This window comes from Geotrypetes seraphini, chromosome 5, assembly GCF_902459505.1.
Source record: "Geotrypetes seraphini chromosome 5, aGeoSer1.1, whole genome shotgun sequence".
NCBI lineage: Eukaryota > Metazoa > Chordata > Amphibia > Gymnophiona > Dermophiidae > Geotrypetes > Geotrypetes seraphini.
In genome coordinates this window covers 105,078,599-105,091,998 of record NC_047088.1, presented here as the reverse complement: position 1 = coordinate 105,091,998, position 13,400 = coordinate 105,078,599, and the positions used below count along the sequence as shown (strand labels likewise).

The 13,400-nt window shown below is 43.2% G+C and overlaps 1 protein-coding gene across 6 annotated transcripts in view; it reads right to left on the bottom strand.

Annotated features, from left to right (window-relative positions):
* Positions 1–6,018: 6,018 nt before the first annotated feature.
* The window catches only part of LOC117360661 (carbonic anhydrase 4-like), a 107,006-nt gene continuing 99,624 nt past the window's right edge, over positions 6,019–13,400 (bottom strand). For 2 of the 6 annotated variants that reach the window (XM_033944790.1, XM_033944793.1), the window contains one exon: positions 6,022–6,508. In XM_033944790.1, the coding sequence (XP_033800681.1) occupies positions 6,236–6,508 (273 nt within the window). In that variant the 3' untranslated portion in view covers positions 6,022–6,235. Of the gene's footprint in view, positions 6,509–9,371; positions 9,465–13,400 lie in introns of those variants that run through there. The other 4 variants (XM_033944792.1, XM_033944789.1, XM_033944791.1 and 1 more) reach the window with 4 other exon arrangements.

Here is a 13,400-nt window from a genome sequence, read left to right as displayed (position 1 = left end):
GCAAACTGCAGAGGTCTGCAGAAATAGTACAAAACTGGTAATTTGCTGAATCAGAAGAGGGGAGGAGGCATTACTGGCATAGTATTTGTTACTTTATGAACACAATACCTACAGTCAAGTGAACATGGAACCTGCTATCTCAGCATACCTAACTATAAGGGCTGTTGTTCAAGTGACCAGCCTGAGAACCTAACATGAGAGGTGAGCATATGAGGGGAGGAGTAAGTGCCCAAATATGGGCAATTGTAAATAGAGTTGTAGGTCTGAGGAATAAGAGTAATGGGAAAAGTAATTAGGGGCAGAGAGACAGGAAGTAGTCAAGAAAGGATCTGATAGGTTGTGAACTGCCCTCGCTCCATCCAATGAGCAGGCAGGCAGGAGGGACTAAGAAATGTGTGAACTAACTATAAAACCAATGGATGTACTGAACTTTGTGTGCCTACTTTTTCATTCTTTTGATGCAAATTGGACACCCTTTCTGGCCAGGAAGAAAATAAAAACATTTTTCTGCTTTACCAAAGACTTCTGGAGTTTTCACTGTGAGTACATATGTTATACCGGTGCCTACCACAGGGACACCTAACAATGCCTAAGCACACCTAGGTGCTGCTACGTATGATTATGTAAGCCACCCCTAGCAGTTGAGAACCGTGATAGGAGCTGTTCCCACTGACCCTGCGTCTTCGGGACGCGTGGGAGCCCTGCTCCGCCCCCCGAAACCCCAGCGACTTAGCTGTTTTCTCCAGGAGCAGCTCCTCTGCCACCGGGAGCTGTTCCCACTGACCCTGTGTCTTCGGCCCGCGTGGGAGCCATGCTCCGCCCCCCGAAATCCAAGCGATTTAGCTGCTTCTTCAGGAGCAGCTGCTCTGCCACCGGGAGCTGTTCCCACTGACCCTGCGTCTTCGGGCCGCTTGGGAGCCCTGCTCCGCCCCCCGAAACCCCAGCGACTTAGCTGTTTTCTCCAGGAGCAGCTCCTCTGCCACCGGGAGCTGTTCCCACTGACCCTGCGTCTTCGGGCCGCGTGGGAGCCCTGCTCCGCCCCCCGAAACCCCAGCAACTTAGCTGTTTTCTCCAGGAGCAGCTCCTCTGCCACCGGGAGCTGTTCCCACTGACCCTGCGTCTTCGGGCCGCGTGGGAGCCCTGCTCCGCCCCCCGAAACCCCAGCGACTTAGCTGTTTTCTCCAGGAGCAGCTCCTCTGCCACCGGGAGCTGTTCCCACTGACCCTGCGTCTTCGGGCCGCGTGGGAGCCCAGCTCCGCCCCCCGAAATCCCAGCGACTTAGCTGTTTTCTCCAGGAGCAGCTCCTCTGCCACCGGGAGCTGTTCCCACTGACCCTGCGTCTTCAGGCCGCGTGGGAGCCCTGGTCCGCCCCCCCCAAACCCCAGCGATTTAGCTGCTTCTTCAGGAGCAGCTCCTCTGCCACCAGGAGCTGTTCCCACTGACCCTGCGTCTTTGGGCCGCGTGGGAGCCCTGCTCCGACCCCCCGAAACCCCAGCGACTTAGCTGTTTTCTCCAGGAGCAGCTCCTCTGCCACCGGGAGCTGTTCCCACTGACCCTGTGTCTTCGGGCCACGTGGGAGCCCTGCTCTGCCTCCCGAATCCCCCTGCGACTACCCGCTCAATTCTCCCTCCGCCCGACGCCGTGTTTCAAGCAGGAAGGTCTCTCTCTTGCTCCTGCGCTGAACCATTCGGGCTCTCTTCAGCTGCAAACCGCAGCGTTTATTTTGAATCCGGGGCCAGTCCTCCGAATATACCCCTTGACTTACTACCAGCCGCAAGATCTATCCACTACTTGTTCTTTCACACTGCATCTAAAATCCTGTTAAATCTTGCACAACCTACAGCTTGTTATAGCCTGTTAAAATTCTTCTATAGCCTGTTCAAACCTTGCAAAATCTACATCTATAGCCTGTTACTGCATGAAAAAATCTGCTATCGCACGTTTTAGTCTGTATTATTGGTTAGCTGCATACATAATCCAGCTACCATACGTTTTTAGCCTGCTTGCTTAGCCTGCTTATTTAGCCTGCTTACTTAGCCTGCATACTTAGCCAAGCCCCACCTCAAATTACATCGCTCTATTAGCAATTGTTTTAAGTTCCAACCTGTCCAGTATCACACTAGAATCTGCTGGCACAAATTCCTCTTCAGTCCAGTATCTCACTAGAATCTGCTGGACACAAATTTCTCTTCAGTTTTTTTGTTCCTCTCCCATTCGCTACCAGCCCTCCCGAACTCTCTCTCTCCCCCCTCCCTCCTGACAAATCTCTGACCAACCCACTCTCATTGGCCCTCCTGACTCCCACCATGAAGCCATTGCTCTAGCCCCTTATTCTCCTCCTCTGCTCCTTCACTAACACTTCCCATTGCCAAAAACCTCTCCCCCCCAAACTCTCCCGATTCTTCATACACTAATAACATCTGACCCGGCCTCAGAATCCCCACACTAGTACTCACCAGAACCCACCCTTTCAAAAAGCACCGAGGAGTCAACCTCACTGCCTTAAAGCCAGTTCCCCCAGCAAACCTACCCAACCTTACCTCTGACTCTCTCACCCCAGTTCCTACACTCTACTGTAATGCCAGATCAGTCCGAAACAAAACCCAAATATTAAAAGACTTACTCGAAGATTTTGATCCGGGTTTTTTGTGCATCACTGAATCTTGGATTGAAAAAGATGACTTACTCACTCAAAACAAACTCTGTCCCCCAGGCTACCATGGCCTCTTCTCTCCCAGAATAAACGGGAAAGTAGGAGGTCTGGCCCTTCTCTACAAATCATTCTTTAATGTCGAGCTCCTCGAAAAGGGCAGCCACTCTTCCTTAGAATTCATGCTAGCTTCAATAAATGACGAACTTCATCCCCACCCATTAGGCATTCTGCTACTTTACCGCCCACCCACCCCCTGGAATAATTCCTCTGAATTAGTTCTTGAAACCATAACAAGGGCCTACTTAAAATTCCATAGACTACTGATCATTGGCGACATAAACCTTCACCTAGATGACAACACAAACAAGGACACAACTGACTTCAAAGACTTCCTCACTTCCCTAGGCTTCACTGCTCCTCCACCCACCCCTACCCACGAAAAGGGGCACTCTCTTGACATCATCAGCTTTCTTGACCTGACTGAACACAAAACTTCTACTGATGAGACCCGATGGGAACATGTCCCCTGGTCCGATCACCTCCTAGGCTCTTTCTGCCTCCCCATCTTCATGTCACACCTTGGTACCCCAACCCGAGCCACAAACTCTATCACCCACCGCAAAAAAATCACAAGTGAACTGTTCTGGTCCCAGTTTCTCAACAAACTTCCTCCTCTTCCCAAACACGCGGACCCAGGCTCAAATTGGCACAACTGGGTAACTCTTTCCGGGACCACGTACCGTGCCCTAGCCCCTCTATCTACAAAACCCATCTCCTACTCCCACAAGGCTCCCTGGTATCTCCCATACCACAGGGAATTAAAACAGAAATGTCGAGCCTTGGAGCAAAAATGGAAAAAATCGAAATCCCCCTCAGACAGACAATCCTGGAGAGACAGCATCAAGTTTTATAACACCGTATTAAAAAAAGCTAGGAAGAATTTCTATGGAGATAAAATCTCCAGGTCAAAAAACCAAAACAGTGCACTGTTCCACATCTGGAGCAACCTAATTTCAAAAAACAACTCCACCTCCTCCCCCTCCCTCCCATCTCCAAATGACGTAGCCAAATTTTTCAACGAGAAGATCACCACCATAAAAAGTTCATTCCCCCCAGCTGTCTCTTACAACTCTCTCCCTCCCAATGACTCCAACCCTATCCCTGCTGACAGAACATGGACTTCCTTCGAACTCGTATCCGAACCCCAGGTCGCTAAACTTTGCCTCAAACTTAAATCCTGCAAATGCATCCTTGATCCGTTCCCATCCTACCTTTACGAACACATTCCTGCACAGGCCATCTCTTCCCTTACCAGCCTTATAAATAAAGCTTTACTATCGGGCCTGTTCTCCACAGAAATGGGACACATTGCCTTATCCCCTATTCTGAAAAAAGCCAATCTCGACCCTTCCTTACCATCGAACTACCGCCCCATAGCAAATATCCCTCTTTTAACTAAACTGCTAGAGACCATAGTCGCCACTCAGCTCTCCTCTTACCTAGAGAGATTCTCCATTCTCCAACACTTCCATTACGGATTTAGACCCAATTTCAGCACCGAGTCCCTCCTAGTTTCCTTAATTTCAAAGGTGCAATAACTACACTCTCGAAACAAATTTGCTGTTCTACTACAATTCGATCTTTCAGCGGCTTTTGACGTCGTGCACCATGACATACTAATTTACTAACTTTGAGATAGGAATAGACTCCTTCGTCCTAAAATGGCTCTCAAACTTCCTTCGCTCTCGTTCCTACATTGTCAACACAAACGGCTCCAGATCCGCTCCGTGGACACCATCATGCGGTATCCCACAGGGTTCTCCCCTATCCCCTATTCTATTCAACATGTATATGACCTCCCTGAAGCTCCTCAAACTATCCCCCCTTGAAACAATATACACATACGCTGACGATATCTTTATCCTCCTCGAAACAGACCAGAACCTCACAAACCTCCAAGAGAACATTACTTCATGCATAATGAGACTTCACGCCTGGTCCCTCTCGGTACAGATGAAATTAAACGAATCAAAAACAAAATTACTCTGGCTTGGCCCAAAATTAGAATACCTGCCCACCCTTTTCACACTACCTACAGGCTCTGCTCTGCACCTTGAGTTCTCAAGCAAGGTCCTCGGCATCATTATCGATTCTTCTCTCTCCCTCAACGATCACCTTAATTCCTTGGCAAAATCATGCTTTTTCAGCCTCCACATGCTGAGGAAAGTAAGATCCTACTTTCACCAAAAACATTTTGCCATCCTTGTACAATCCACTATCCTTTCCAAACTCGACTACTGTAATGCCATTTATTTATGCCTAACAAAAAAAAAGGTCTCCATAGACTCCAGCTTATCCAAAATACCACAACCAAACTGATTTTTGCAAAACGCAGATTCGGCCATGTCTCCCCACTACTTACCAATCTTACCCAGTGCTTTCCAGAATTCATTTCAAATGCTCTTGTCTGGCTTTCAAGATCATTCACGGCATCCTTCCGCCCCTAATCCCACTATCTTTTAACGCCTCGAGGCCTGCTACCACCAGATCCGCCCACAGACATAAACTGTCCTTCCCCTCTTTACACGGTATTCTCCACGCGGGCAAACTGGGAAAATCCCTCCTCTCCAAAATTACAGGCCTCTGGAACGATCTCACTTTCCCGCTGCGGAACCTGGGCTCCCTCCAATTATTCCGCAAACAATTGAAAACCTGGCTCTTTTCTAACATATAATCACTTTATCTATCATAAAACCATTTACTCTCCTGTTTATATTCCCTCTATTCATATACTCTTGTAAATCTTTCTCCTCTCTTCTTATATTTTTAAGCTTTGTAAACCGTGCCGAGCTCCACTTCCGTTGAGATGATGCGGTATATAAACTTAAGGCTTAGTTTAGTTTAGTTTATAGAATCAAGTCCTTATAGCCCAAAGAAGTGTGGTGGTTGTAGTCTCTGATTCTACCCATTGAAATCAGTGCTGCTGGATCCAGAATGCTTCAGGCTGTGATTGGTAGAAATTCAGAACTGGCCTTAAAACTCATTCCTGGAACTGGGTAACTTGGAAGCCCTGGAAAACTGGTATAACTTACTTGCATACCTGTTGTACAAGTTAGGCTTTGATTATTGCCTATTATGAAATTATCCTCTCTATAATCCATTCATTCCCTAAAGTGCTTTATATAATCCCTGAGTCAAGACTGAAAAGTATATATATATATATATATATTTTTTTTTTAGTACTTATATACCACTTATTATCTAAGTGGTTTACATTTAGGTACTCAAGCATTTTTCCCTATCTGTCCTGGTGGGCTCACACTCTATCTAATGTACCTGGGGCAATGGGGGATTATGTGACTTGCCCAAGGTCATGAGGAGCAGCATAGAATTTGAACCGACAATCTCAGGGTGCTGAGCCTGTAGTTCTAACCACTGTGCCGCACATTACTACAAGCACATTTTCCTGAAACATTTTCTTAATTTGAATGTGAACCCAGTCCTCTTTTCGGGGCCTGAGAGAGATCTGTGGGGAGGAAACTATGATCTGCTTATTTCTGCCTGTTAGATGAGGCTCAGAGTTCAGCACGTCAGGCTTGCTTCAGTATACAGGAAACACATGATAGCTAGGACAGTAGAAGGGATCAGAATTTGCTTGGTGTGGATAGAAGAGGGGGTGTGATTGGTGATGGAAACAGTGGTGTGTTTGGTGGTTGAGACAATAGCAGTGGGAGTAGCTGACATGGAGGAATGGACTAATCGACTACCAATCTTTTGTAACGGTCGGAAATTATTTGCCAACATCTGAAGTTCATCTGAGCCATTAAAATACAGTTGCTCGGGAAAGGTGTTGATCTAGAATGAAATATGAAAAGAAGACAAATATGAGTTTAATATCTGGATGTAAATTTCAAAAAAATAAAAATGGTGAGAAAAGGAAGAGAAGGTAGAGAGGAAGAAAGAAGAAATAGAATGTGGTGGGAGGGGAGAAGGACGGAAAGTAGTGAACCATAGTATAGCAGCAGTCCAAACATTTCTGTGCAAGATTCACCATTGCTATTGTTTCTCTGTAAACGTAGAGTAAGCCAGTTTTATCTCCCTCTGTCTTATTTCTTTCAAACACTGTTTGTATTAAAATGTTAGAGAAAGATTGTCTAACATTTTATAAGGGTACCAGGAGATACCATGTAGATGCAGCATGTAAAGTAGGAACAACCATTTTAGAAAGGAACACATTTATAACAAAGAGCAGCATCCCTTGGGTTTTGAATGTGTACATGTCAGCACTAATATACCTATGGGGCAAACAGTCCAAAAAGTGGTAGATGGACATTTTTTTCACTAAGTATCCAAATCACCATTTTCAATACCCAGTTTTTAGATTGGTTTCAATGCAGTGTGTCTAAATCTCAAGGGGGTACATTGGAGACATGGTTTGGGTGGGACTAGGGCAGGCTTAAGATTTGGATGTTTTCCCACAATAATAGAACATTGTAGAAAATGTCCATGGCAAAAATTGGATATTTGAGGCTAGGCTTGTTTTAATAATGAATAAGAACATAAGAATAGCCGTACTGGGTCAGACCAATGGTCCATCAAGCCCAGTAGCCCATTCTCATGGTAGCCAATCCAGGTCACTAGTACCTGGCCAAAACCTAAGGAGTAGCAATATTCCATGCAGGCAGTGGCTTCCCTCATGTCTTTCTCAATAACAAGACTATGGACTTTTCCTCCAGGAACTTGTCTCTGAGTGAAAACATTTTTCCTCCTATTGGTTTTAAAAGTATTTCCCTGTAACTTCATCGAGTGTCCCCTAATCTTTGTAATTTTTGACAGAGTGAAAAATCAATCCACTTGTACCCGTTCTACTCCACTCAGGATTTTGTAGACTTCAATCATATTTCCCCTCAGCCATCTCTTTCCCAAGCTGAAGAGCCCTAACCGTTTTAGTCTTTCCTCATATGAGAAGAGTTTCTTCTCCTTTACCATCTTGGTCGCTCTTCTTTGAACCTTTTCTAGCTCCACTATATCTTTCTTGAGATAAGGAGACCAGAATTGAATGCAATACTCCAGATGAGGTCACACCACGGAGCGATACATGGGCATTATGACATTCTTAGTCTTGTTAACCATCCCTTTTTAAATAATTCCTAGCATCTGGTTTGCATTTTTGGTCGCCACCACACATTGGGCAGAAGGTTTAATCGTATTGTCTACGATGACACCCAGATCCTTTTCTTGGGCGCTAATCCCCAAGGTGGGCCCAAGCATCTGGTAACTGTGATTCAAGTTATTCTTCCCAATGTGCATCACTTTGCATTTGTCCATATTAAATTTCATCTGCCATTTGTACACCCAGTCTTCCAATTTCCTAAGGTTCACCTGCAATTTTTCACAATCTGCATGCATTTTAACAATTTTGAAAAGTTTAGTGTCATCTGCAAATTTCATCACCTCACTCGTAGTTTCAATTTCCAGATCATTTATAAATAAGTTAAATAGCACCTGTCCCAGTACAGACCCTTGCAGCACTCCACTGTTTACTCTCCTCCATTGAGGACCATATTGTATTATCAGTGCATTAACTTAGGCTCCCCATAAATGTAAGGGAGTAATTAGTGAGAGGTGTACCTGGGACTCTTTTTGTGAAGTCCATTGCTCTGCTGGGATATTCGTGTGGCCTTTCTACTAAGAATGCTGGCTCCCCATACATCCTAATAGCTTGTTTTTGAGGCATTTTTCCCTTGAACTTTTTTTTCTTTCAAAAATGGTCCTAATAGATTGAAGCACTGAGCTCAAAAACATCTAGCAAATAGCCATTTTCTAAACAAAAAGTTGGCTGTGTTGCTAGTTTGAAAATGGCCACTTTCTCTACTGGATTTTTGAATGGTTTTCCCTAAAATGTCCAAAATCAGATTTAGATATCATGTTGAAAGTGCCCTTCCACATCTATACCTATCATTCGTCAAATAAATAACTGTGTCTCCTGTATAGTTCCCAGGCTCCCAGTTCATAGATAAGTAAAATTCAAAAGCTTTCTGAAATAAATGTGAACTATAGTCTATAGATTAGGTATTTCTCAGTGTTCTTATCTGTATTTAAAAAAGGTTTCACCTTCACTAAGCCTCCGTAAAATACTGAATGAATTGTGCACACTTTACCTGGATATCCCGATTCCTATTTAGACACAATATACAAAATCAGGTTTATAAATAATAATATAAAATATACAATACATTGTTAAGAAAAAGGGGGCTGGGACTTGTATACTGCCAATCTGTCAATCAAATCGGGAAGGATTCCGGAAGACTGAAAAGTGGCGAATGTTACGCTGATCTTCAAGAAAGGTTCGAGGGGAGAACCAGGAAACGACAGGCCGGTGAGTCTGACCTCGGTACCGGGAAAGATGGTAGAGGCGCTGATAAAGGACCGCATCATTTATCATCTAGACCAGTGGTTCCCAAACCTGTCCTGGAGGTCCCCCAGGCCAATCGGGTTTTCAAGATAGCCCTAATGAATATGCATGACAGAGATTTGCATATAATGGAGATGCCAGGAATGCAGATCTGCTCCATGCATATTCATTAGGGCTATCTTGAAAACCCAACTGGCCTGGGGGACCTCCAGGACAGGTTTGGGAACCATTGATCTAGACGGACACAATCTGAGGACCAGCCAGCACGGCTTCAGCAAAGGAAGATCTTGCTTGATGAACTTGCTGCACTTCTTCGAGGGAGTAAACAGGCAGATAGACAAGGGTGATACTGTAGATCCGCCAGCTCTGTCACATCTGCAGCCTCCACGGTGCCCCCTAGCGAAAACAGAGGTATGGAAAGTGTAACTGGTGCAACTACAGGAGCTACCACTTTACCGGCACCCCTGCGTATCTGTTTTGGACTGTTTGGAGTATTTATGATGTTCATCTCCTGAGATGCACTTGTGTTTTGCCGTAGCATCACCTGCACACTCCCCAGAACTCCTCAATGCTATTTTCACAGGAGTCAGGGCAGAAGGTGCTAGAAGACCTTCTTTGGAGATCTAAGGCAGTGAAACTGGGCAAGCCTCATACCCCTCGTGGCCCGCAATACATGTGGAACACAGCTGTGCATCTGACAGCCATCTACCATAAATGAGGCATGAATCCATGACATCCTGCCCTGGGGGAGGTCAGCTAAGTGGTTTTCTTTAAAAAACGAAGCTGGCAAGTATAAAAAATAATTTTCAAATTAGGAAAAATCCAAAATGGCCACTGCTGGTACCAATTTCGACTATAAATAGCCCAGGAAACCTACAAAGAACCCTCAAAAATATGCTAGAGCTTGTATAGGTATGTGCGACACACAAATTGAAGAAATAAAATAAAATAAAAATGGCAATTTTAGGATTTTAAGAGTGGGAGGAGGAGTAGGGAAAGCAGGGAAATCCCCCAAGCCCCCCTTTTTAAGAACCCCCCCAATCGCTGATTCAGGACATCAGCTTGTACTCGCAGAATCATGTGCTGACTGGAAAACACCGCAGACCGAGCTGAAATGGCTCACAGGGAGATCCTCTGAATCAAATAGCTGGAAAGCTGGACTCTGAGTCTTCTGACTGCCCCACCAGCTGGACCTCTACAGCCAGGTACCTCTGCCAACCTTGGACATGACGTGCAGATGCCTGGCAAAGGAATGCAGTCTGGTTCTGATTCTGAGTGCTCTTGAATGGAAACACGCTGCCTGAGCTCAACCCACTAGCGGACAAACCTGGGTTGGGCTAGCTCCCAACGGAACGGTCCCTGAGCCTCGCTCTGATGTACAGGCTGTCCAGAAGGTTTACTGACAAGCAGATACCCACACCCTCCAGGGACAAGTTGGACAAGTTCCTGCTGAACCAGAACATACGCAGGTAAGGCTATACTTAGGGCACTGGTCTTTAACCTAAGGGCCGCCGCGGGAGCAGTCTACTGGGCACAATGGACCACTGGTCTGACCCAGCAGTGGAAATTCTTATGTTCTGTGATAATAATAATAACTTTATACCGTCATAACCAAAAGTTCTAGGCGGTTTACACTAAAAAGAGCTGGACAATCAATGAAATATAATAATACAGTAAAAAATACAAATATTTGTAAAATAAAATTTCAATAATAAAACTCACTAAGTAATAAACTTATCAAACAAAGTGGTCTTAATTAACTTCCGAAAACTGCAATAGGATAACATAGCTTGCTGAATACATTTACCTAACCAAGATTGTTGCCTACCAGCTTGAAATGCTAGGGTCCTATCTAAGAAGGTCTTATATCTACACCCATTAATTTTTGGATAAGCAAATAAGTAGAAGTTTCTAGTTTCTCTTGATGATCTATGCAACACAAAATGAGGAAAAAGGTAAGCTGGAGACAATCCTGATATCAGCTTACCGCAGATATAGGAAATTTGAATAATATTCTTGCCTCTAAGGCAGCCAATGAAGTAAACGATAACATGGACTAATATGGTCGTTCTTTTTTAAACCAAAAATCAATCGAACAGCTGTATTCTGAATTATCCTTAATTTCCTTAGAATATTTTTGGGTGCTCCTAAACAGATGATGTTACAATAGTCTAAAATAGATAAAACTATAAAGGATCAAAATATTTTTTTATGGTTCTTAATTTCCACAATGTAAAAAAGCATTTTTGTACCACTAAGTTCGTGTGTTCTGCTAGTGTTACATGTCAGTCCAGTGTGACTCCCAGAATTTTGATAGATTTAATAATCGGGTAGTCATGACCATTAAGATGAAGCAATGAGTTTGTTATTTTGTCGTTGGGACAAGCCAAGAAAAGTTTGGTCTTTTCCATATTGAGTTTCAGTTTGAAATTAATTGTCCACTGTTCTATCTGAGTCATAATAGAAGATATCTGGTTTAAAATTTCAGTGGTAAAATTATTTAGAAGGATTAAAATAGAAATGTCATCTGTGTATATATAAAATTTTACATTTAAACTCTGTAATAAATGTCCTAAAAGGGAAATGTAGATGTTAAATAAAGTAGGCGATAGCGGAGAACCTTGAGGTATACCAGATGGGTTGCTCCATGAATGAGAATAGTTACCGTCACAAATCACTTGATAAGATATTTTCTTCAAAAAAACCTTGAAACCAGTTCCAGACCCTATTTGAAAGTCCTGTTGTGTGTAAACAACAACAATATTTCATGATCTACTAGATCAAAGCCACTACTAAAATCTAGCTGAAGAATTAAGGCACTAGTGCCTTTGCTAAATAGACCATGAAGATAATCAAGCATTGAAGTTAAGACGGTCTCCGTACTACATCCTCTTCTAAATCCTGACTGATGGTCATTAAGGATATTAAATGTATCCAAATAACTTACTAATTCTAAATTAACTAAACCTTCCAGTAATTTGGTAAACAAAGGAATGCTTGCTATGGGTCTATAATTGGATTTTGTGGCAATTGATACCTTCTGATCTGATCTTTAAGAATAGGGGTAACCAAAATTTGACCCAGTTCATCAGGAAACAGTCCCTTAATCAAAGAAAAAGCCCATTTAAATAAATTTGCTTTAAAAGTAGATGAAGCATTTTTCATTACGTTTGTGGGACAATCGTCCAGCAAACAGCTCAATTTGACATATTTATTGAACAACTTTAAAAACTGTTGTCAGTCTGGGGCTTGGAAATGATCCCAGGACATATCTGCCCTTGAGCCATCTTCCAAGTAACTAAGTTGTGAAGCATCATAGTTGCAAGTAGGAGATTGTAATGTTGCTCTCAAATCTAAAATTTTATTATTGAAGAACTCTGCAAGAGTATCAGGGGACGGTGAGCATTTATTATCCACTTTTAAAACCAATGTCGTATTGGTTAAGTTATTAACCAGTTTAAATAATTCTCTACTATTTATCTTGGCTGACCCTATTTTCTGTGCATAATGTTTTGAACGTTTTTCTTTAATCAGGAGTTTATAGTTCTTTAATTTAAGTCTCCAATTTACCTTGTCCTCCTCCCCATTTTATTTCAACCAAATCCTTTCCAGTTTTCTTAATTCTTGTTTAAAAGACAATAGATCAGTATCAAACCATTCATTGGAGGATCTCTGTCTCTTTTTATACGTTTTTAATGGAGCTATTTGATTTAATACTTGCTTACTGAACTTTTTCCATCTTGTTGTAAAATTTGAGTCCTCCTCACTTTTAGGATTTAGCTCGTAATGAGACCAGAATTCTGTTGGATTTATACTTCCTCTATTGGTAATTAATTTTACTTTTTTCTTTTTATTATCCAATTTTGAAAGAGGCTGTTTTTCCTGCCAGCAAAGTTCAAAATTGCATAAGTAATGATCTGATCAGATGCATTCCTTCCATACACCTTGAATAAACTGAATTTTTGGCCAAGTCACTTGTTTCATCAAAAAGGTGACTAAATCTAGTTGGTGACCCTTTTGATATTTTTTTACTGGTAAGGGTATAAAAAAATCCCAACACAGCTAGTATAGAGAAGATATCAACTACTTCTGAATTTTCTATTTGTTCCAAACGCTGGCCCAGAACTTACTCTCAGACGTCAGAATTGACATCGGGGAGAAGGCTTCTGGGCCAGCGCCTGGATCTTCCTTTCTTGTAGTTGTTGCTGCGGCAGGCGGAGAAGCAGGGAGAGAGCCCATTCTCCTGCGATCGCCTGTCCCATTTTCCCCACAAACAGCTTCAGGACGCTGTCTCTGAAAACAGGATATTTCAGTGTCCCGAAGCTATGCATG